We start from the raw sequence: 24,310 nt of genomic DNA on the forward strand, positions 1-24,310 counted from the left end.
AATAACAATTGCACTGGCATGTACATGGAACACGCTAACGTCGTGTTCCATCTAGACCTAACATGCCTTAGGGAATATGAAATTTGAACATTACATGATAGTCATCTACTGAGTGCACCGAGGATACTTCCCCTTCCTAATAGCCTCAGGTCCCGCCTCCTTCGCACGGCGGGCCCTCTCTCGCTTCCTCTCCCTATCAGCTTCACGCTCCTCCGCCTGCCGACGTTCAACTTCTGCGAACCTCTTTTCGATCTCTTCTTTATCTTTCTTGCGCTTCTCCTCTATTTTTTCCTCTTGCAGCATTCGCTGCCACCTTTCCGCAGCCCACCTTGCTTGGCGCTCAACGTGTTCCTTAGTTTCGGTCGATTGCTCCGTGTCCAGCCACTGTATGAAATCACAAAGAGGTGGTGGACTCTATTTCCAAGCCGAGTTAGAATTAACATACTGAACTCCGAAGGCGCAAACTAGATAGTGCGAGGTGATACCTTCGCTTTGTCCTTGCCGTAGCGTTTTGGCGGATCGAACTCGTAGTTCTCACACATGAAGAACCTCCTGCCGAAGTCATCACCCAAAACTTTGGACTCCATCAGCTTGCACAACGAACCGCAGAAGCACATTGGAACCTGCACTCCTTGAGGCACAGGTTCTCTAATCTTGTTCCACGGAATGTAGGTAGAACCAGAGGAAGACATGGTGGCCGTGCGTGGATGACTAAAGACTTCGTATGAGATGGCTACTGACTTCATATGAGATGGGGCGATGTTTTATTTATAGATGGAGCTATTTGGTCTATAGGCATGGTTCACGCATATCTATCGCCGTTTCAAACAGCGGTAGGTACTCCCACATTTTTAATTATAGCGGGGGTGCAGAAGAATCTGATGCAAGGTGACAGGACATCGAAATCGTAATTGAAACTCATGAATATCTCATGAAATTATATTGTCACAGACTATTAGAGTTAAATCTAATTTGTATAAATTTATAAACAATATTTTCTTAACCTCCGCTGTTATCTCTATTATTTTCTGAAATTTCTCTAAACATAAAAAAAATAATTACACTTCAGACAGTCTTTAAAATAATTATACAATTAATTACAGCAGTGAAAGCATATAAAATAATTAATAATAAATTGTGGGAACACCTACCGCCGTTTCAAACGGCGGTAGGGCGCTGCCATCTACAGGTCAGCTACAGCCGGCTGTAGCAGCCGGCTATAGCCGGGCTACAGCGCGGCGGTAGCACTTACCGCCGGTTGGTTTGGCGGTAAGGAGCTACCGCCGGATCAAACGGCGGTAGCTTCCATGGGCCGTGGGCCAAGGATGTTACCGCCGGTTCATCCGGCGGTAAGTCCTTACCGCCAAACCAACCGGCGGCAGGGTGACATTTTTGAAAAAAAAAATAGCCACATATATTTTTGATAAATCGAAAAAAATATAAAAATAAAAAAAATTCCGAGCCAGGCACCCAATGTCCGCGCTAGCGGGAGGCAGGCGAGCAAGCGCCGGTTTTCCTGGTTTTTTTCTCCACCCAACCGCTCCCGGTTTTCCTCCCTCAGGAGGTGGCGCTTGGTTTTCTTCTCCGTTCCTCTGCTTCACGCAATCGCCGGCGCCCCTGCGATCCAGGGCCATCAGCCAGACGCCGTGAAGACCGAGCAATCCTTCCCCGAGAGAGCGGAGAGCTCGACGCTGGCTGCCGTCGTTCGCCGAGTACGTAGCGTCGACAGTCGCCGGAACCTGCGTCCCCGTCTCTAGCTCGACAATAGGTATGGTAAAATCGATCCGTTACCCTCTGTGGGTGAAGCCTGATGCAAGCACATCCTTTTCTCCTTCGAGCGTCAACATCTGCGACGCCCTTCCACGGAGCTATAGAAGCCACGCCGTGAACGAAGCCGGTGGCAGCGTGCACGGGCTATCCGCGGACCTGTTTTTTCCTCGCTCCCCTTTGCGATCTCGCTCCCATCTGCGATCAAGGTCTTCCCGTCCCTCTCAAGAAGCTAGCTAGAATTTTCTGCTCGTATCTGGTTACGAGACGCAAGGAGCTATCTTAATTTACCATGTAGTTTTTATTTTCGGTTCATATCTTGTTAGGTGACGCAAGGATCTAAACTCAACTTTCCGGTGATGGTAGAAGCCAGCGTGGGAGACTCAATAATCAGGCGAATCTAGAAAAAGAAGACTCCACAATCATGCGTCCAGTCCCGTCGACTACCATCTAGACAGGTTCATCTTCCTGTCACTCGCCGGAGCCGGAGACTTGGAGACCTGACGCTGCTCGCCGGAGTCTGCGATCGTATTATATATCTATGTTTAATACATGCCAGCCTCACAAGTGTGTAAAAGCTAACCTTCAGTCATTTCCACGGCAGTTATAGAAACAAGAAACAATAAAAGTATGACTTGATCATAAATCAGGAAACAATTATTTCATCTACTAGAAGCACTTGCACCAGAATATTGTTTAGTTAATTGCGTGCTGCACAGGCTTATTTAAGTTACTGATATCTTTTTTTATCAGCACAAACTATTTGAGCTTAAGGGGAGCTTGCAGAAGCTTTTTTTTTAGTAAAGAGTAAAGAGAGATTTTATTGATTACTCATGGAAATGTTACAATCAAGAGCAATCAACTGCTCGATAGAGTTAGGATAACAGCCTCGCCGCACAGCACTGTGGTTCAGGTGCTTCGCCATCTGTGCAAGATCATCGGCTCCTAAATTCCTATCTCTATTTACATGATTCAACTCAAAACCTGGCAATCTACTAGCCGCATGAGAAGCCTCATAGATAATGGAGAGACATGCAGGCTTCAAGACCATCTGATTCAAAATGAAGGAAGTGAACACACACACACACACACACTGTGACACACACACAAAAAAGACTGATCTGATCACAAATAATACCAATATACCATGTGTCAACACGAAAATTAGAGTAGCCGTTCTTTCAGCTAGCTTCTGACCCGTACACGTTGCCATTTGGAGACTGAAGTTTCAGGAAAACAAAATGTTGAATGTGTCCACCTAAATGATACAGTATCATCGTTGTCAGAGACATATCATGCTGAGCTCGCTCTGCAATCTATGCTTGTGTATCCACTCTTGCAGTTTCCTTGCGACCTCATCTTAGTCATTGCCACCTGCAATAGGAACAATATAACAAGAGAACATTTTCGCAGATAATGTCACATGTGAAAAAAAACTGAACTCTTGGAATTTGTTACTTCCTCACAAGTAATGACATGCATAGATGCAAAAATCTAGCTACCTTGTATATTGAGTGAATCATAAAAAACCTGTCGCAAATATTCCCATGTGTAATGGAGCAGATGACTAGAGTTCAGCTCAAAAGATACTTCGTATGCAAAGATTGAGTGGGGGTGATAAGCCACCTAATGTTAAAAAATGTAGTGTCCTTAATAGAAGTACAAAATAAGCCATATGATCTAGTATTCAATGGTACTAGCTGCAGATTAAACTAAAAAAACATTACAGCAAAAAAGCAACTCCTCCAGGCTCCAGAACGTGCGATCTCCTGCTATCAAGCAACTCCAGCAAGCAATCCTTCCAGCTGGCCTGCTGCACAATATATCTACTCTAGCATTAGGTACTGAATTACCTATGTGGTGAACAATTTTTATTTGCTAAACTGTTCATGGCCCTTACTCTAGCATTAGCTACTGAATTACCTATGCGGTGAACAATCATTATTTGCTAAACTATTCATGGCCCTAGTATAGTATATGTTTGATGCCATTATGCCACATTTGAAATTAAATTCCATGGCAGCAGAACAAAATGCAAAGAGAACAGACTGAATACTGCAACACTAAAGTCCTAATCTACCACACATCTACAGTGATCTATCACCATCATCCGATCCGGCTCCTATGCATACAACTTTTATATCAATTGTGCACTGGAACATTAATCCATCAAAAACATATGGCTAATCTAGCATTATCATCAAAAGCACAAATCTGCAAAAAGAAAAAAGCATGAAGTTCAGTAATAAGCAGGTTAAGATGAGAGACTGACAACAGGATTTCAGAACACTAACCAAAGGCTGGTTCATTTAGCAAAGCAATGGGATTGACAATTTAATCCAACCTTTACTTTGTGACTTGAAGTAGTAAATTCAATCAAAATATAATTCCCACAAGAGAGCAGTTCGCATCAGAGCTAGTTGAGGTTGGGGTGGGGGTGGGGGGCTCAAAGCCTCTGGCTCGTCGGTCAAGGAAATGCATAGGTAGCACGATTGATCCCCCATCTTGCTGAGAGACAACAGTCAGTCAGAGCATCAGAGGCAGGTGCGTACACTAACAAGAGCAGGAAAGGGAAAAATGAAGAACGGTGAAACAAGGAAATAGGGAAAAGTATCATGAATCTACTGACTGCGCCAACCTGCAACCTAATTGGGACTACATCCTCCATAAGTCATCAGAACCTCGGAGGGAAATTCAACAAAACAACAGAAATAAGATTGGGAAAGGATAGAAGGGAACCTTGAGCCGGCGGATGGCTCACCAGCGAGTCATCCAAGATTGAGGGCCGCCAACCAAGAGCTGGAGACGTGCTGCTGATGTCCCTTCGTGCAGTAGAGAGGGGCTGCCGCGGGAGCTTCGACGGCGAGGGGTGGCGACGACGGGAAGCAGAGGAAACTTAGGGATGAGCTGCTGCCGAAACCTGCAGGTGGAGGACCTCGAGGCCAGCGTCAGGTCGTAGGAATCTGGCGGCAACATAAATTGTTCATGTGGGGTGTGATGATATGTCAGATGTTCTTGGCGTGCATATAAATGCCCAACATCATACTAATCCAAGAGTTGATACTATGTCAGAAAGAGTACTTCAATATTCCCTATTCTGATAGCGTTCAGCCATTCACACATATCCTAGCAAAATTTCAGTTCATGTTCTTGCCAAAGAAAAAAGTAGAGTAAATGTTTTTTAGTCTATCCAACTTCTTGCGAAAAAGGTAGAGAAAAAAGTAGTGACGGGATGCCAGGTAGAAGCGTCGCCGGGGGCGCGGAAAGGGCCACAGCCTCCAAATCCAGCCAGATAATCTACTTGTGGGCTGGTTCAAATTAGTTTCTGCATCAATTTTCCAAATTAGCTCAAACGGCACAGTTCAGTCCCGTTAACCAAGAAAAGAAATTCTTGAGATCACCATAGTTACAGTTGTGCTATAATCTATTATCTATTATAAAAAGTAAAAGTGATTAAATCAGGAAAGCTATTAACAACAGATAACAACTAAATCACGTAAATTAACTTACATGAGAACCATCTTGCCAGTCTTAGGGAAATTGCAGAAGCCCCTACCTGGGTACCATTAGAACCCCTCAGTGCGGCCACCTCACCTTGGCACCGCCGCTCGCTGCCGTACGCCGCTGTCACCATGCACAGACACCATGTGTCAAAATTGGTCTAAGCCTTAATGAAAATCTCATGTATGCCACACAACTAATAGGGGATTACACCTCATATTCCCTACACAAAAATATCCATGCTTTATGCTCGAAGGAGAAACAATATTAGCTGTCAACGATGCGAAAGGAACTAAAACCAATTGGCACAATTTTTGCATCCTATGCAGTACCCTAACAGTGGAACAAGAACAATCAAAGTCCATCAATTAAAAGCAATAGCAACTTCTATTTCGGTGTAACATAGCTTGCCTGGACATTTCATCAAACAAGCAGCAGGTAGGCACCCAAAGCAACACACCACATGACTAAAAAAAAGCTATTTGTAATCAATACGCAGCAACGCTCGACGACGATGAGCAGGATGATGACGTGCTGCTGCGTTTCTCCACTCCAACGTGCTGAGCCGATCTCCGCTCCGCGAGAGAGAGAGAGCCATGAGTCCATGACCTGGCCTGGCCAGGGTTCGCTTCGCAGGATCGTGGGCTGGGCGCCGCCGTCTCGGGCCGGCTATCGCCAGGAAGGTCGCGCGGCGTGGGATGCGCGCAGGCCGGCCATTTTTTCTTTTTTATATTAAAAAAAATCAAAATTTCAAAAATATATGTTCGTTTTGAAAAATATTAAAAATACCCCCGATCGCCCCCATAGGGCGACAGACCCTAAGTGTAATTTTTTTTAAATTCGCAACGAGGTCCCTGGGAAAAAAAATGCAAAGGGGCTTGTCGCCCCCCTCGGGCGACCACTGGGCCCCGCCCACAGGCGCGGCAGGGGGGCCTGTCGCCCCCCCCCCAACGGGCGACAGGGGGGCCTGTCCCCCCTCGGGCGACCACTGGGCCCCGCCCACAGGCGCGGCAGGGGGCCTGTCGCCCCCCCTCGGGCGACTGGGGTACCCACGGCTATATAAGCCTCCGACACTCATTCCCTCCTCATTTGAGCCCGAAAATTCCACCAAAAATCCAGAAAAAAAAAACAGAAGGGTGAGGAGAAGGGAAGCGGCGAAGCCCTGCCGGATTCAGCACTTGTGATCTGCAGGTTAGTATATTTAGTTTATGTATTTTTCTATTGGTATTGTAGAGTAATTTAATTTAATTAGTGCTATAGTAGAACCATTTAAGTAGGAGTTTAATGATACTTTAGTTTTTAGTTATGTAGTAGTAAATTAGTTTAGAAAATTAGTACTACGCATTTATTATTACAATTGCAGTATTATTAAAGACGTGTTAAAAATTAATTATGATTTAGAATAGAATTTGGCATATGCAGTATAGAATTTGAGTGTCATCACGTAGTTATGAATACTTATACGTTATAGTTGAATTTCATACTTAGTTTTTACGGATTATTGAATAAGGTAGTGAAGTAAAGAGTATAACTCGATAAGTATTCTGTAATATACAGATATGTCGAGCAAGATGCAGTTTCAAGTATTTTATGGTGACTACAATGTTTTGTATGGGCCAAATGGAGTAGATCTTTCTGCCTTTAAGTGCACATCTAGCGCCATAAATAAACCTCTAGAAAAGGAGTTTTGGTTCCATATGTAAGTGGCTGCACCGTGGGTTCGGTGTTGATCCATTGACACATGTGATCACCGTCCAGACTCTTGTTAATTGGGAGGTAGAAAGTGATTCATGGGAATTGATGATGATACACAGCACTGATGACAGGCAAAAGTACATGCAAGCAGCTCTAAAGCGTGGGTGGCCTCTGGCCATTCTTGTTCAAATCCAGGAGAAGACACAAAATGAAATCCAACATGGTGCAGATCAAGCAACTCTGAGTATTCGAAGAGAGACCAATTATGTTGAGCAAGATGAGTCAAAAGAGACAGAGAACCAAAACATGGGACCACAGGGCCTTGCTGATGAGGGAGAGAGGATACATAGCATTGTGGACGAGATGGAGGCAGAAGACCAAACCGCAATAGAGATGGAAGAATATGAGGGCTCATCTGATGACGAGCAGTACTCATTGCCAAAAGAGTGGAAGGAGCATGGTTTTGGCAGTCATGTCGCAGAAGACGTACGAAATCATGAGTGGGAGTACAGAGGGAATGAGGTAGTACAAGGTATAACATATCCAAACATTGAAGCCATGAAAGATGCTGTGAGACTATGAGCAATATCATTAAAACGAGAATTCAGAGTCGTAAAGTCTGGCAGTAAAGAATATGAGGTGAAGTGTGTGAATGATGGATGTCCATGGCGAGTACATGCATTCAAGGGAAAATGGAAGTCGAACTGGAAATGTTCCATTGTGAAAGAGCACACTTGTTTGCTGTCAGAAGTTCTTCCCTCGCATCGCAATATATCATGCGACTTTGTTACAAAGCAAATATATGGGTTGATTATGGACAACCTAAATTATGAGCCAAAAATAATTGTTCGACACATTGAGCAGACTTATCAGTACACCATTAGTTATTTGAAGGCATGGCGGGCTAAACAAAGGGTGTTCGAGATGCGGTTCGGCACATACGAGGCATCATATGATAACCTACCTCGTATGTTATCCCAGGTTGCTGTTAGAAATCCTAGAAGCTTTTATGACACATACCTCGTACCAGCCGTGACTAGGGGCAAAGAATTATGCAACGAGCCTTCTTTTGCATAGGTGCTTGTGTTAGAGCATTTCAGTGTTATCTTCCAGTGATCTGCATTGATTGCACATTTCTGACTGGAAGGTATAAAGGTCAGATACTCACCGCAATCGGGGTAGATTGCAACAACCAAATAGTTCCGCTCGCATTTGCATTTGTTGAGAATGAGAACTTAGACAGTTGGTATTGGTTCCTTGAACGAGTGAAGGTTCATGTTGTTGCTGCACGTCCAGATGTGTGCCTTATTAGTGATAGGCATGCAGGTCTGCTGCAATCAATACTGAAATTGCAACGTGGAACTGCGACAACGCCTCCATTGTGGCTCGATGTCCAAAACAGGTGGTTCATTAGGCATATGGGTGCAAACTTCTATGACCACTTCAAGAACAAGGATCTTAGGAACCTGTTTAAGAGGTTGTGCACCCAAAATCAACAGAGAAAATTCAATGCATTATGGCAGATGCTTGATCAGTTGACTGCAGAGCTAGTGAAGGTAAGCGCATCAGGAACAGGCACGAGTCAGGCTGCAGAGGCTAGGGATTCAATTGAGAAGCCATTTTCACACTGGATTCGAGGTGCACCTAAGGAGAAATGGTCATTCTTTTCTGGATCTACGTTCATGTACAGGGGGAGGAATATCATGTGTTGGAGGCCATGGTTTGGGGGGCATGAAGTCATCCATGTCGTCATCCCAGTTAACACAAGTTTGTGCTGTAGGTGGTGCAACATGACTTGACGAACCTCTTGCTTTTTCCTTTGTCTCTTTTCTGATTATAGGTTCATGTAAAGGGGGAGGAACATCATGTGTTGGAGGCCATGGTTTGGGGGGCATGAAGTCATCCATGTCGTCATCCCAGTTAACACAAGTTGGTGGTTGAGGTGCTGCAGCATGACTCGATGAACCTTCGGGCATCTGTTCTTGCGCAGGCCAAGTACTATCACCCGAAGATCTTATCCACCTCATTCGTCTAGTTTGCGGCCTAAGTCCACCGAAGATACATACCAATTTACGGAAATTTGATACCATTTTGTTAATCAACTTCGTGTCCTCGGGGTAATCCTAGCATATAATTAAAAAACAATATTACTGTTTCATAAATATGGATTCGAAATGACGGACGGGATTACAACTGAATGAGAGTTACCTTAATGTGCATCTCATACACCTCTGGCCGCATCCATATCTTACAAGAACTTTGTAAGAATCCAATGATATTAGGATGATTCGCTAGTTCACATACTCTCATGTATATCTTCCGACGTTCTAGCAGGTGTCCCTTTACATCTTGCGTCATAATACCTCTAAATAATGTGAAATCTTTAAACTCTACTACTTTGGGCAACACCATCTCTATCGTACCATCCGCTAACGGATCCAACTTCTTACTGATAACAAGATGGGTCATGATATCAAGTATTATACTAGATTTTTCTTCGGTCCATGAAAATCCTCCACAATTGGAGGCAGCTATTGCCTTATGCTGCAATATCAATAAGATACTTTCATAATTCTATTCTAATTCATAATTAATTTAAAAACAAGTCTGTAATAGTACTGAAATTGTAATACTAAACGAGTGTTTTAAAGCACCAAATCTAATTCAGTTGATCCGCTAATTAAATTTAATTGTTATACAATATTAATGGATTCATACGGAAGTTACCGGTAGATCACAAGTACGCAATTCGGCAGAGCTTCGCCGTTTTTCTTCTCCTCACCCCTCTCGTTTTTTCTGAATTTTTAGGCTCAAATGACAAAAGGAATGACGGCGAATGGCGGCCAGGGCTTATATAGGGGGAAGGGACCCTGTCGCCCGTGTCGCCCCCAACGGGCGACAGGCCTTGGGGGGCGACATGCCCCCTTTCATTTTTTTCGGTCATGGACCTCGTTGAAAATTTGAAGAAAAAATTATATCTAGGGCCCGTCGCCCTCCCATAGAGCGACCGGGAGTATTTTTGAAAATTTTCAAAACGGACATATATTTTTGAAATTTTGATTTTTTTAAATATAAAAAAGAAAAAAGGGCCGCAGGCCGCGGCCGCCGTCTGCTGTCGTGGAAGGTTGCCAGGCCATCTCGATTGCTTATTCCATACCCAATTCCATACCCAGGTACTCCTACTATATATATATAATACAACTTGTCATCCCTAAATCAAAAAAATTATAGCCATATACTGTCAAAATTTTTTGGGAGAAAATAACATCAGTCCACTTGGAAAAACAAGGCTGTAAAATCTCTAGTCTGAAGTACGAAGGAGAACGATGGCTTCGAAAAACAAGACTGTAAAATCTGTAGTCTGAAGTACGAAGGAGAACAATGGCTTCGATCCCTCCTGATTGATTCAAGTGTATAAGGCAAAGGGTAGATAGGTCTTTTTAGCTTGGCTGGGAAAGACAAAGATTAATGGAAATAGAGGGAAAATAGAAAATAGGTGAAAAAATCTTGTTTCGAAATACTTCGCACGCACCATGTCAAATTTCGAAAGGCTCGCTCGCCGGATCAAGTTCGCGATGCACGCGCTTGGACGGCCGCTGACCGCTGACGCGTCTCCCCCGACCGCGCGCCGACCCACCTGCGCCGCCGGTGCCGTGCCGTGAACCGCGTGCGGTTCCGTGGCGACGGTCGGCGCGGGGGGGGGGGGGGGGGGGGGGGGGAGGGCGCCAGGCCTAACTGGCCTAACTTGCTTTGCTCCACGCGTGCGGCGTGCGGCATACGCCTCATTTGGTTCCAAGCGCTAGGATTCTAGCGTGTTTTTAGTCTCTAAATGAAATCAAATGAAGTCTATTTGCTAAATTTTTTTAAAGATGAGTGTAATTTTTTTAAAGATTCTAATGACGGTAATTAATCGATGATTTGCTATAGTGATACTATAGTAACCATTCTCAAATCGCACGGTCAAAGATCTCATTAGATTCTTCAGAGTCACTAGCGCGGGATTCTGAAGTTAGTTTTATAAACTAATTTTGTTTGATACCGTAATTAGCGATTAAAATGTCACTATTGACTATCACGCAAACGGTGCCATAGAATCAATCTCCCTCCCCCCATTCCATCCTTCCTTTTTGCCTCGTCCTCCCGCCGCCGCTTAGCTCGCGCGGTCGCTTGTCGCCGCCCTCCATCCACGAGCTCTCGCGGGCAGGTGGGCGGGCGTGAGGCGAGGCGATGCTCGCGTGGAAGGAGAAGGTGGCGGAACGCCTTTCCCGCCTCATCGCCGACTCCCCCGTCTCCCCTTCCCCGGGCCCCGCCGCCGTCCAGCCGCCGCTGGTGAGATCCGCACCCCTCGCCCCCTACCCCCTCCCGCGCTCCGGGCAATCGCATTGCGCCGGTGCCATCTCTATATTTCTTTTTTCTGCGGGGTCGATCGGTGGTTGGTGAGGGGGGAGTTGGGATCTCGCGGAAGGTGGGATCTTGGAGGCCAAAGAATCGATTTTTCATCTCCCCCCGTCACGAATTGCGGGCATTGCGGGTAACGCAGCGCCGTAGCTGTTTCTTCGGTGATCAGTGATCTCCCTGGCTTGTTGCTAGATCGAATTTTGGGGTTGGCTTTTCCTGGGCGAAATGAAGCCCCTTGGAATGGCGCCCTGTGATAAGCTAAGACAAACCATGCTGTTTCGCTGCCGCCTGCCTGTGCAGATTTCGATGTGCATTTGCATCGCAACGCGAGCGGTGCAGAGCGGTTGCCTCTTTTACTATTGCATTGTTATGCAATGTTTTATCTTCACTTCGATGCTTGAAAGTTCACCGCTGAGGGTAACCACGCTAACATTTTTCTCAACAATTCATGTGTATAGCTTATGGGGATCATCTGTAATTTTGATACTTTTCGTTTACTGATGTCGATGAATTCTTCATTAAGCAGTTATCTGTTTTAGTTTCAACAGCACATCTTTTGCTTCTTGCTTTTTGGACATTATACTAACCTGAATTTGTTTCAGGCAACATCTCTCCCAGCAGAACATTTTACTTCCCCCAAGAAGTCATCCTTATCTTCTTATGTATTGTCCCTTCTACCAACCTCAAACTCAGGGCCTGAGCAGAATTCACCTTGTTCAGGGACTTTGAGACCATTACCTCCTGAGTCACTTCCTAAGAGATGGAGAGGGAGTGAATTCACATGGCAAGATCTGCCGCAGGAATTGAGTGAGGAGTCTGGTTCTGAAAGTGAGAGAGATGAAAGGAATGGGGATTTTAGTAAGAACCAGGTCCATCAGTCATACAGATCCGTGGGAAACTCGAATGGAAATGAGGAAACATCGACTTCAGACTGTGCAGGCGCTCTTCATTATCTAACTGAAAAGTCTATGTTTGTATCTCCAAAACTGTTTGCCTTCTTTGATTCTTCTCTCCCTGGGACCTTAAAGGGGTGCCACTGGGTATTGCTATATAGGTAAAATATTAATCAGCCTGTCATGCTTACAGCTTTCTCTTGGAAACTACCTTTTTTAATGTCTATCTGCGCACTTTGTAATTCATTCTTGTTTTTAAAAAATGAAGTGCAGCACCTGGAAGCATGGGATATCTCTAAGAACACTTCTTCGTAGAACTGAGAATATTCAGGGTCCATGCCTATTGGTATGTCCAACTATCTACTTGTATTTACCATTTCAGGGGTTTGTTACTCGTGCCATACTTTTTTGTGGAATCCATGTTTCGTCTTTAAAGATGTTTCTCCTATTTCCTCTTTCATTAGATTGTTGGAGATATGAAAGGGGCTGTGTTTGGTGGCTTATTGAACAGTCCTTTGCGGCCTACAGAGAAAAGGAAATACCAGGTCAGCCATAAAGAAATTGCACATAGTACTCATGCATAATAAATACAAGTCATGCTGCATGTGCATGAAGATATCTAAGTTTTATCCATCCTGTATAGTAACTATCGTTACTTCTCTTCTGGACCAGGGAACAAACCAGACATTTGTGTTCACAACGATACATGGTGAACCTAGACTTTTCAGACCAACTGGTAAGAATAGTTTGTGGAAGAAAAACACACGAACGATTAGCTTGTGTTGAGTATCCAGAAAAAATGTGTTGAGTTGTTTAATAGGCCAGTAGCCATTTCTTGTTATGTCTAGTCTCTGTCAACATTACTTTCATCGTAGTCACTCCCTAGACATCTTGGACAATGGCAGTTTGTTCGAGCTACTGGTTAGTGGGCCAGAAAGATTAAAATATGCAGTCTAACATAGTTTTCAAGATAACGATGCAATCTGATAACACAACTTTATGCGTTTCAAAATAACTTGACATTTACTATTTAATGAACTGTCAACTTTGTATATGGCTCTACCCTTTTTCAGAATTCTTTCTACACTAGAATAATATGTAAAAATATTTTTTATTGGTTCGAAGAGCTTATTTGAAAGCATATCCAGGTGCAAACAGATTCTACTATTTGTGCTTGAATGATGCTTTGGCATTTGGAGGTGGTGGAAGCTTCGCATTGTGTGTTGATGAAGATTTGTAAGTTGTCTTATGTTGTCATACTTTTGCTCGGTTTGTGAGAACAATATCTGTATGGTATCTAAATCCTGTTTGAACAGGTTACATGGAAGCAGTGGATCATGCGATACATTTGGAAACTCATGCTTGGCATATACTCCAGAGTTTGAACTAAAGAATGTTGAGGTAAGGTATTGTATAATTTGAGTTTACACCAAAAAGGTTCGCATGTGATAATCATACTAGTCTGCTACTCATTAATATGACATGTAAGAAATGCAGCAGAAATTAAAGGGTGTTTTACTAAAAAAAATGCTTGAGTTAAAAGTTCATACTTTGGCCACAAGTTTATTATTGAAATGCGTGTGTACATCCTTTTAGTAAAATACAATCAAACATCATTAGATGTGACCATGGTAGATATTTGAAGATGTTACTGGTCAAACCGTTTTTCATGGTGGTATTTTTTTTTGCGACGTAAAGACGTGAGAAGTACTCTTGATGCTGTGTAGATAGGTTTGATCCACAAGTGTGCTGGATGATATTGGCCATGCGCATTTGCAATATCGCAACTAAACTCTTAAGATTAATTTGAGCTTGGTAGTTCTCTGTTTTGGAGGTGGGCAAGGCATGATGAATAAGGATATCATTGCACGACATTTCAGATGGGGGAAGAAAAAGAAAAAGCACTACCTTCACATTTCTCTTCCATGTCGTTTGAATTGGCGAACTATGAAAAAACCGCTATTCAGATGGGAAATTCGACATTCTTGATTTACATTTTGCAATCGCTGACACTCATTTTCGTTTCTAGACTTGATTTCACATGCCTTGTTGTTGACCTTAGGCATTTTGTTTTGTGCAGCTGTGGGGGTTCACGCATTCGTGGAGCCGTTCGAAGTAGCTGATGCTGCTAGTTGTGTCCCCATACGGCCCTCAGCTGTGGTCGATCCAGTGTATACTTGTCTACAAAAAAAGAGAAAGAAAGAACGAGACAGTTTACTTGTTTAGCTGATGCTAGTTGCCCCCACACGACCGTCAGCTGTGGTTAAACCAGTCTACTATAAAAAAGGAAGAAAAAAAAGAAAGAAAGATACAGTGTAGTACTTGTTCGTCGTGATGGCAGTATTCTTCCCCACATTAATATCGTTTCGTTTCTTTTTGTCATTTACCAAAAATGCTTTTTTGCTCACAGTAGCAATTCTGGATCAAGAAAAACATGGTCACGCGTTATTTTCAAAAGTCACGCCCGTGAAAGCCGTGATTAAACGTCTGCTTTCAAGAAAAATGTACACGGAAAAAGAAAGCCGTGATGAAATGTGGTCAGCCCAAACAGGCATCCTTATGTTTTTTTTCGTCGCGAACGATGTAAGCTGGGAACAGCTCCAGTCGCTGTCGTCTCTCTTGCCTTGCTTGCGTTAGGCACCATCCATCCATCCGTCTCTCCTTGTCCTTTGCCCCTCTGGAACCTAAGGTCTCATTTAGTTTTTTTAGTAGCTATCACATTAAATGTTGGGATATCAATTTTAATGTCCAAGTGTTAACTTAATGTAAAATTAATTGCATAAATTGCAATTAGAGTTTTAGATGAATCTATTAAGTATAATTAGTATATGATTAGTGAATAGTTACTGTAGCAATCAGCGATCAAATCATAGACTAACTAGATTAAATAGATTTGTCTCGTCTCGTGATTAAATCACGACTTCTAAAATTAGTTTCATAATAAATTTATATTTAGTATTTTTAATTTGTGTTCAAATATACAATGTGGTGGAACTTGCGACTAAAACTAGAAAACCAAACCAAACCTTAGGGCGTGTTTAGTTCCCAAAAATTTTCACCCAAAAATTTTCACCTCCCCTTTAAACACATGTATGAAGCACTAAATGTAATTAAATAACAAAATTAATTACACAGTTTGGATGTACATGACGAGATGAATCTTTTAAGCCTAATTAGTGCATGATTAGCCATAAGTGCTACAGTAACCCACATGTGCTAATGACGCAGTCAAAGGCCTCAAAAGATTCGTCTCGTGGTTTCCAAACGAGTTCTGAAATTAGTTTTTTAATTAGTGTCCGAAAAGTCCTCCCGACATCCGGTTAAAGTGCTGATTTGACATCCAAAAATTTTTGGATGGGAAACTAAATGCGCCCTTAGACGTATGACCTATGGAACCGAGAGGAGGAGGAACTTATTGCATCTGACAATGGATCGTGGGAGAGCGCCACCACGTGTTCCTCGCTTCCTGCCAAGTCGTGGGTCGGGAGACAGGATCGTGGCCTGCCAAGCAGGTCCCAGTCCCAGCTGCTCAGCTGTTGCCGGCGCATGCCGCTGGGCCTCTTCCTTTTGTACTGGACACTCACCTGCGACTGTGAGGCTCGGTCCGGGAGGAGCCTTTGTCTTTCTCTGAGGTATCAGTCTGTGGTATGTACTCGTCAGTTACCGTATAAAATGTTGAACAATTTAGACCTCGTTCAGTTCGCGATTTTGGGACGAAAAATTACTGTAGCATAGTTTAATGTTACTTGACAAATAATGTCTAATCATGAACTAATTAAACTTAAAAAATTCATCTCGTGCTAATTAATTAGACTGTGTAATTAGTTATTTTTTTAACTACATTTAATGTTTCATGTATATGTTCCAAAATTCGATGTGACGGTTACTGCAGCAATTTTTTGGAAAGTGAACGGGTCTTATTCAAAATGCTGAATTAGACATTTAACGCCGCGCACGGACGGGACGGCGACGGCGACGGCGCCTTGTGCCACCTACCTCTGACGGTAACCTATCAGGCCTTTGTTAATGGAGACTTTTTGTTCGCACGGATGACAGGAGCTTGGTGCTAGCCAAACCGGGGAAACTCGAGCTCGATCCGCAACCATCTGGCGCGCTGCCGTGCCGTGTCTCTCCTCGACTCCTCCTCCCTCGCCGCCCGACCCCACCGGCGTCTGCCGTCGCTGTCCCTCTCCCTCCGTCGTCGCGTGCCACATCAGCGTCGTTCGTCCATCCATCCATCATCTTCTTGCTTCCGTGCGTGGCGGCCGCCAGTCGCGGCAACAAATAGAGCCAGGAGCCCAGGAGCAGGAGCTCCGTCCATCCATGACCCAGGAGCACGCCTCCCGGTATCTGATTGACCGATGATGACGACTGCGGCGGCGGCAGGGCGCCTCCTCCGGCTCAGCTCCCGTTGCATCCTCGTCGTCGTCTTCCTGCTCGCCGCCTGCGCCTCCTCCGGCTCCGGGCGAGTGGTAACCAGCCTCCCCGGCTTCGACGGGCCCCTCCCCTTCCACCTTGAAACAGGGTGCGCACCACTACTCTTCTTCTTCTGATCCTCGAAACAGGGCAGCAGGGCTCTGGCTGCTCTCAAGCTGTGGCTGCGAGTAGACTGAAACCGAATGCTCGATCTCTGCAATAAGTAAGGTACGTGGAGATGGACAAGCAGAACGGCGCCGAGCTCTTCTACTACTTCGTCCCGTCCGAGTCCGGCGCCGCCGCCCCTTTCCTCCTCTGGCTCACCGGCGGCGACCGCTGCTCCGTCTTCAGCGGCCTCGCCTTCGAGATCGGTACCTACCACGCCATGCCACACAACCCAACACACATCATATCATCTTATTAGTTAGTTTCCACATCCTGACACCGACGAATCATCAATCCATGCCTCGATGCAACTGATGAGTGCTCTCGCACGCAGGTCCCATCAGGTTCGTCGTGGAACCCTACGACGGCACGCTGCCGCGCCTGCGATACAACCAAAACTCGTGGACCAAGGTGCTCTGCTTCGTCCCTTCAGCTGCTCTCTCTTGAATTTGCTTCTCAGTTCTAGCCTAGGTACTAGTAGTACAAAAGGATATGAGGTGATCTTATCCTCTCGAATTCTCTATTGTTTTTGTACTCTCCAATATGATCATATTATTTTTATAATGAGAAAGTCTGGTTTATATCTCGAGCTATCATAAACTTCAAGCAAACAATCATCAGGTGGGTGCCAATATGAAATAGGTGCCAATATGAAATAGGTAACCGAATTTTTCTAAAAATATAACCTATCTGTTGTTGATTTATTTGAATCTTACTTATTAAAAAATAATAGGTATAACTACAAACAAACATATACTAGGAATATGAAACAATTTGGATACGAATAACTGAGAAATAGAGTGCTAATATATAGATTACCTGTTTAGAAAAATCTTGGTACTACTTTATACTTTTCAGATTTAAAATAAATTAAATATGAATTTTTTAGTTTAAATTTTATTATTTTTAATTTTAAAAATGGAAAAACACCTTTGAAATCACCCTAAGGGCCAAATTTACCTGGCTTCAACAGTTGGATGACCTCTATTATCTGGTTTGTAGTTGAAGGTTGATAATCGGACTTTTATGATAATTTGAGGGTGTAAATTGGGCTTTCCGTTTCTTTTTGTAAAGTTTGGTTTATTTTTCAAAAATAAAAAAGCTTGGCAATCCGAGGATCTATGTCTGCCTTAAATTAGAATATGAGAGAGTACAAAAACTGGTAATAAAGTTTTTATGCCTAGTAAGTATTCTCTCTATAGATTGGGTTGACTGTTGTGTAATCGCAAAAAGAAAAAAGATTGTAGTAATTTTTGTATAGATTTATCTTTTAAACTACTCTCATAAATCCTGTACTTTCAGTTCTTATTAAGCATAAAAACGGACTCTTCAAGTTATACCTTGGAGATTTTCAAAACTGAAACATCACAAAAATCGAATTGAAGAAGCCGTAATGTAGAATCTTACGTGTCCCTTTCACAAGGATAAAATCGAGACATCCACAAGGATAAAATGGTCCATACAACTTTCGATGACGCATGTGTCCCTTTCTCAAACCTTTTTCCTTGATTTCGTTCTAGTTTTCTTGGTGTATTTTCGTCTCGGAAGCATGGCCTAGCCATTCACCTTAGCGTCTCGATAGTCCTCGACTTATTTCATTTGTTTTATTTATTCTCTAGTAAAAATGCTTTGTAAGTTAGTTTCTTTCCCGCTGCTATCTTTTTTTTGTATATTTTAAATTTACAGTTGTTTTGTAAAAGTCTTAATTTTATTTACTATTTTTGTAAGATTGTATCATGCTGGTTACTTCTGCGCTCGTCTTCGTGCGAGACTTCTGGTGTGTTTCGATCGGCTTGTGGGTTGAAAATAGTCTGTCAAGTTACACTTAATTAAGCTAATGCACCTGATGTGTTCAAATGATGACGGTTACGCTTAATTAAGCGTTTTAGCTCGGCAGTTCTGTTACATACTTCCTTTATGTGTATGTACTATATAGACAATATTGAGCTATTGCCAAGGACATGACTACATTAACCCTGGAAATGCGCTCTGTGCTCAGGCTATGAATACTTTCAATGATGTAAGAACAATTCTTGACTTCTTCTAAATGTATGTTTGGTACCTCTGAATTCCTCCGAGATAAGGGGGCATATACATGCTTCAAGTTACTTCGGTTGCCGGTTACCGATAGTTTCAAGTGACTTACTGACGATACAACTGCCGTCATGCAGCTCATCGACGAAGTTGAGAAGGCCCAGGTTCTGCTGGACAAATGCGTCTACGCGTCTGCTGTACCAAATGTTAACAGCAAGACGGACGGCTCAGATGGTAGTGAGATTTTTGCTGTTTTGACCGCGAAACCGTTGGACTTCTCTAAAATGACCACGATATGTTGGGCTTCTCTAAAATGACCACGAATCCGTTGCCTTGTCTGTTAAAATGACCACAGCTGCTGTTTTAAATTATTTACTGTTTTTTGGAAGTATTTAGCCACGAGAAAAGACCAAATTATCCATGTTATACCTCCAGGCGCCCAGGAGCAGCCCAGGAACAGACCGGCGCTCCTGGTACGCGCCAGGGACCGGGGAAAAATGCCGCGGCGCTCTGGTAGGCTCCCACGACCGGCAAAAAATGCCAGGAACCTATCCGGCGCTCCTGGGACCGGAAAAAAATCACCCGAAAAAATTCAGCAGAGAGTTGCAGCAAGGAAAAAAGAAAAAAAAACACTCAACAACAAGTAGATTCATTTGAACAGTTAATTCTCATATTGAAACAACAATTCTCATATTCAACATTCAACAAGTAGTTCAATATTCAACAGCAAGTTCATACATTCAACATCCAACATTTGGTTCAACATAAAACATTTCAAATAACATTTAACATTCAACACTCAACACTTGATGGAACTGATGCATTTTTGTTCTTCTTTGGAGCCAATTTTCGAGCAGGCCTCCTGTTTGGGAGCTGAGATGAACTTCCTTCTCCCATCTCCACACCAAGTGTACTACATATACATGATACAGTTACAACAATTTTTTATGACAACATTTTTTTGAAGAAAACAATGTTAGGTTGTTACCTAGTTGATGAAGGTTGAGGAGGGAACCAATTTTTAGTAGTGTTCTTCCTCGGTTGTCTCTTCCTGCAGCCATCAAGTCAACAAGTTTTAGCTCCAAGTAAATACTTATTAGGTCCAATATACAAAATAAAAATCACTTGCCTTTTCTTGGTTCCATTTAGCTCACATTTGTAGCTACTAGCTCTATGTCCCAACAGGCCACAATTTCTGCAAGTTGTGGGGCCTTTAATCCGTTTCTTTTCTTTCTCGGTCTTCATTCCTTCATAATTACATACCAATTTCTCGGTCTTCTTCTTACCACCACTACCACCTTCAAGAGCACCTTTGATTCTATTCTTCCTCTGCCGGCCAACACTTCTTCTACCAAGTGGTGCACCAATTTCAAGTTCTAGGTCAACTTTCACCCATTGTGATCTGTCAGGAAGTGGTTCTATTAATCTCTTGTATGCATTCTTGAACCTTTCCACTGAGTAGTATTCATTCACAAAGTTCTCCATCTGCACATCTCTAGTGGGTTGTTGTGTTATAAGAGCTAAAGCATGTTGACATGGTTTACCAGTGTGTTGCCATTCCTCACATGAACACTCATGTAAGTAAGCTTTCACAACATGTCTCACATTAGTACTTGTCATGTCAACTACTTGTGCAGCATAATGATCACCTTGTACAACATTCAAGTGAGCAAGACCCCTAGTTTGTGCCCTCAAGATATGTAGGACAGCTGGTAGTATCTTACCTTGTATCCTTTGTGCAATCTTTCTCCTCTTATGCCATAGGACCATTATCATCTCCCTCAACTGGTCAGCAAGCTCATGTACAGGCAAATCTTTGATACCTTTAATCCACTTGTTAAAAACCTCAGCTATGTTGCTGGTGACATAATCACACTTGATGGCCGGATTGAATGCACTTCTCATCCATTTGAGGGTGTGATATGTCTCCAGAAAGACCTTTGCATCAGCATGAGCTTTCACTATAGAAATGTGATGGTCATGCACTTCTTTCCTATATGACCGGGCGGCCGGATACATATGTTCTTTGTTTGGAAAAGGCCTTTTCTTGTAATTATCCATAAGATGTTTGAAGCACTCTCTATGTTCAGCCATTGGGAAAACATACTTGATAGCATTTGCTAAACCTTTGCAAGCATCACTAGCGATAGCAAGTAGTGGAAGATCTCCTATAGCCTTGTGCAAATGTATCATGAACCACGTCCAATTATCTTCATTTTCAGAATCAATGAACCCATATGCAACAGGATACATCCAATTATGGCCATCCACACTACATGCTGAAGCTAAGTGTCCACTCCATCTCCCTGATAGGGCAGTAGAGTCTATGGCAAGATAAGGCCTACATCCTTCCAGGAAACCCTCAATGCAAGGAGCAAGTAACTACATTAAAACAATCACCATCAGTAACTACAAGGACCATCATATTTGACAAAGTAATATAACAAAGGACCATCATATTTGACAAAGTAATATAACAAAGGAGAAGCTAAAGAAAAAAAACATTACAATGATAGTTTGTCCACCCTTTGTTTCAGGTCGTCCATGCACATGCCAAGTACAATCATCGGAGCCCATACAGTATCCATCATATCTGACGGGAGTGGTTTTTGCTACATGCAACTCAAATTCCTGATTCATGGCATATTGCCTTACTGCAAGCCTAAACTTTTCCATTGAGGGAAACAATGCACCTAGTTTGAACTCAGGATCATCTGAGTCATAGTTAATCACCCTGTCATCTGGTATGTTATCATCCACAGGAATGGCTGCACCATCATCAATATCTATATGTGGAATTGTAGGCGCAGCCATCCTACCCCTCCCTGTCATTTCATCATGAGCTTCGAAACCCAAAGCATTGTACAATTGCTCATCACTAGCAACTTGCAACCTCCCTTCCACATCAAGGGATTCGATAATTTCTAAAGCATCCCAATCAATTACCTCAAAGGCATTCTCAATAATTGGTTCGACATCTGATCCACTTGACAATGCAAGCCTGCACAATAATATAATGGTCGCGGCGAGCGGGGCGGCGGCGCCCGTAGTCGCGAGCGGGGCGGCGGAATCGGTCGTTGCGGGAGGGGCGGCGGCCGTCGTGGGACCTGGCGGCGCCGGCGCCGGAGACGCCGCCATCCGGAGGAAGGCGGCGGCGTCGGGGGTGCGGGAGTCTTTTTTTTTGTCGGCAGCAGAGGAGTCTCGCAGCAGAGAGATAACGTTTATTTGAGTGGAGGGTAGTTTGGTCAGTTCATGTGGAGAAAAATTAACAAAACATTAAAAAAATGAAAAACTTAAATTTGGTCATTCTAGCGTATGGGACAATGGATTCGTGGTCATTTTAGAGAAGCCCAACGTATCGTGATCATTTTAGAGAAGCCCAACGGTTTCGCGGTCAAAACAGCAAAAATCTCGATGGTAGAAGGATCCTTGGGGAGGAGGTGGGAACAGGGAAGTTGAATCACCCCCCAGCTCGACCCCCATTTGGTTGTGTTGTGAGTCCGCATCTGTTTCTATTCTGTCTGAGCATTCGTTCTATCTGTATGTGTCTTTATATCTGTCATTCTTGTCTGTTCCACATGCAGACTTATGGCTATTACTTGTCGTATTTTTGGGCGAACGATAAACGCACCCGAGAAGCTCTCGGGATCAAGAAGGTGAGTTACTCCGATCAAGGTGACATTTCCACAAGTAGAGCTCATTTCGATGCGAGTGCTGAGATAGTGAGATACCACGAACTGATCAGGGAACTGTGAACGAGTGGGTGAGATGCCACGACAAAGATTTGCCCTACACAAGCGACCTGGGCAGTGTGATCAAGTACCACCGGAACCTGACGTCCAGAGGTTACCGTGCGCTGGTCTACAGGTAATACTATCTCTGATCTCTGGCTCTGCTCCCGTTAAGGAATGCAATCGTCTGAACTCTGAACAATCATATGACTTTGTTTGTCATGGTTGCAGCGGTGATCATGACCTGCTGGTGCCGCACCTGGGCACGCAGGCGTGGGTCAGGTCGCTCAACTTCTCCATCGTTGACGACTGGAGGGCGTGGCATCGCGGCGGCCAATCCGCCGGGTGGGTGACTGGGTGTCTTTCTCCGCCCTCTTCTACCTGTCTCTCTGCTTGTTTTGGCTAGTTGACTCACTGATGAGCTGTCTCGTTCTGACCAAATGATTCCTGATTTGCAATGCAGGTTCACGATAAGCTATTCAAACAACATGTCATTCGCGACGATCAAGGTAGTAGAGCACGCGCGATCGATCTGTTGATTTCAGCTTTAGTTTCGTCAGATACGTACTATGTTGCTAACTGTCGCATTGGGATCGGAATTGCAGGGCGCTGGGCATACGGCACCGGAGTACGAGCCGGAGAGGTGTTTCGCCATGTTCAGGCGCTGGATACTCAACCGCCCACTCTAAGTATCCTCTCGTATATATCTTGGTGGACGGCACTACTAGCTCATGTAGCGCTTTACTGGAATAATGCGGAGTCCAATTGACAGGTGGGGAGGAATGGATGATTGTTATGAATCGATGAATGATTCATGTGTGAGGGCGTGTTTAGATGAAACGCAAAAAAATTTTGTGATGGAATCTTGCTAATTTGAAAAGGGCGGCCTAGTGCAAGTGGTAGTGCTTGTCGCCTGTGAACCGAGAGGTCACATGTTCGAGCGGTGGCCTCTACACATTGCACAGTGTGTGGGAAAGACCTCCCGCTAATAATTTCCCCCAGACCCCGCACAGTGCGGGAGCCTACGGCACTGGGTACGTCCTTTTTAATCTTGTTAATTTGAAGTATTAAATGAAGTCTATTTACAATTTTTTTACACAGATGGGTTGTAAATCGCGAGACGAATCTAATGATGCTAATTAATCCATGATTGATACATAAGTAGCAGATGGTTACTGTAGCATTACTGTTGCAAATCATGGATTAAGTAGGCTCATTAGATTCGTCAGCCAATTCATGCAAAAAGTTTTGTAAATAGACTTTATTTAGGACTCCATGCATGTGTCCAAATATTCGATGTTTTTTTTTGTGTTACTATGTGTGACGTTTTTTTTTGTGTTTACATGCGTTTATAGGGTTTACGGGTTGTGATTTAAACAGGGCCTGAATCTCTTTAGTGCTCGATGACTGAAATGCTTATTACTTCCTTATGCCTCAAGCAATATATAGAAGTCATAAGGGGTCAAGGTGCAATAGAAATAATACGATGCATCCGTACATCGTACGCGAATGATATACAATTTTCAAGCAATAATACGGTGCCAAGGTTATCACTGTTAAGTTGTCGGTGATTTTCTTGAGATGTGGGGAAAATTATATTCTTTGTCTTTTAATTTGTTGCATAATTAATGGCGCTAAAAGACTTAATTATGGGGCTTTGTTATGGTATTGCCCTTAAGCTGAATTAACAATAATTTATAAATGCCACAA

At 43.5% G+C, this 24,310-nt stretch overlaps 2 protein-coding genes and 2 long non-coding RNA genes across 10 annotated transcripts; 3 read left to right on the forward strand and 1 right to left on the reverse strand.

Moving 5' to 3' along the window:
- Window positions 1-1,563: 1,563 nt before the first annotated feature.
- LOC120659900 lies at window positions 1,564-3,030 on the forward strand. The gene is made up of 2 exons (XR_005669267.1): window positions 1,564-1,976; window positions 2,094-3,030. It is a non-coding gene; the product is annotated as an uncharacterized LOC120659900 (long non-coding RNA).
- Window positions 2,890-5,968, reverse strand: LOC120659899. Of its 6 annotated transcripts, none has more exons than XR_005669264.1 (3): window positions 5,278-5,968; window positions 4,062-5,092; window positions 2,890-3,981 (listed from the first exon to the last, which is right to left on the reverse strand). It is a non-coding gene; the product is annotated as an uncharacterized LOC120659899 (long non-coding RNA). The 6 variants fall into 6 exon arrangements; XR_005669265.1 differs by having other exon boundaries at window positions 2,890-3,141; window positions 3,495-5,092; XR_005669266.1 differs by having other exon boundaries at window positions 2,890-3,393; window positions 3,495-5,092.
- A 5,109-nt stretch (window positions 5,969-11,077) lies between these two features.
- On the forward strand, window positions 11,078-14,635 carry LOC120659901 (TLD domain-containing protein 2). Of its 2 annotated transcripts, none has more exons than XM_039938164.1 (8): window positions 11,078-11,292; window positions 11,964-12,415; window positions 12,528-12,600; window positions 12,719-12,799; window positions 12,927-12,990; window positions 13,403-13,490; window positions 13,571-13,655; window positions 14,074-14,313. In XM_039938164.1, exons 1-8 carry the CDS (start codon window positions 11,191-11,193, stop codon window positions 14,101-14,103), a joined length of 975 nt encoding a protein of 324 aa, XP_039794098.1. In that variant the 5' UTR covers window positions 11,078-11,190; the 3' UTR covers window positions 14,104-14,313. The 2 variants fall into 2 exon arrangements, with proteins under 2 accessions (XP_039794098.1, XP_039794097.1); XM_039938163.1 differs by lacking the exon at window positions 14,074-14,313 and adding an exon at window positions 14,335-14,635 and having other exon boundaries at window positions 11,079-11,292.
- Window positions 14,636-16,310: 1,675 nt separating this feature from the next.
- LOC120659902 (putative serine carboxypeptidase-like 52) lies at window positions 16,311-23,422 on the forward strand. The gene is made up of 10 exons (XM_039938165.1): window positions 16,311-16,779; window positions 16,899-17,041; window positions 17,170-17,246; window positions 19,007-19,103; window positions 22,287-22,363; window positions 22,454-22,525; window positions 22,615-22,736; window positions 22,832-22,945; window positions 23,064-23,109; window positions 23,206-23,422. The coding sequence occupies exons 1-10, from the start codon at window positions 16,616-16,618 to the stop codon at window positions 23,287-23,289; spliced, it is 996 nt and encodes a 331-aa protein (XP_039794099.1). The 5' UTR covers window positions 16,311-16,615; the 3' UTR covers window positions 23,290-23,422.
- Window positions 23,423-24,310: the final 888 nt, after the last annotated feature.

The sequence above is a fragment of the Panicum virgatum genome, chromosome 2N (assembly GCF_016808335.1).
Source record: "Panicum virgatum strain AP13 chromosome 2N, P.virgatum_v5, whole genome shotgun sequence".
Taxonomy (NCBI): domain Eukaryota; kingdom Viridiplantae; phylum Streptophyta; class Magnoliopsida; order Poales; family Poaceae; genus Panicum; species Panicum virgatum.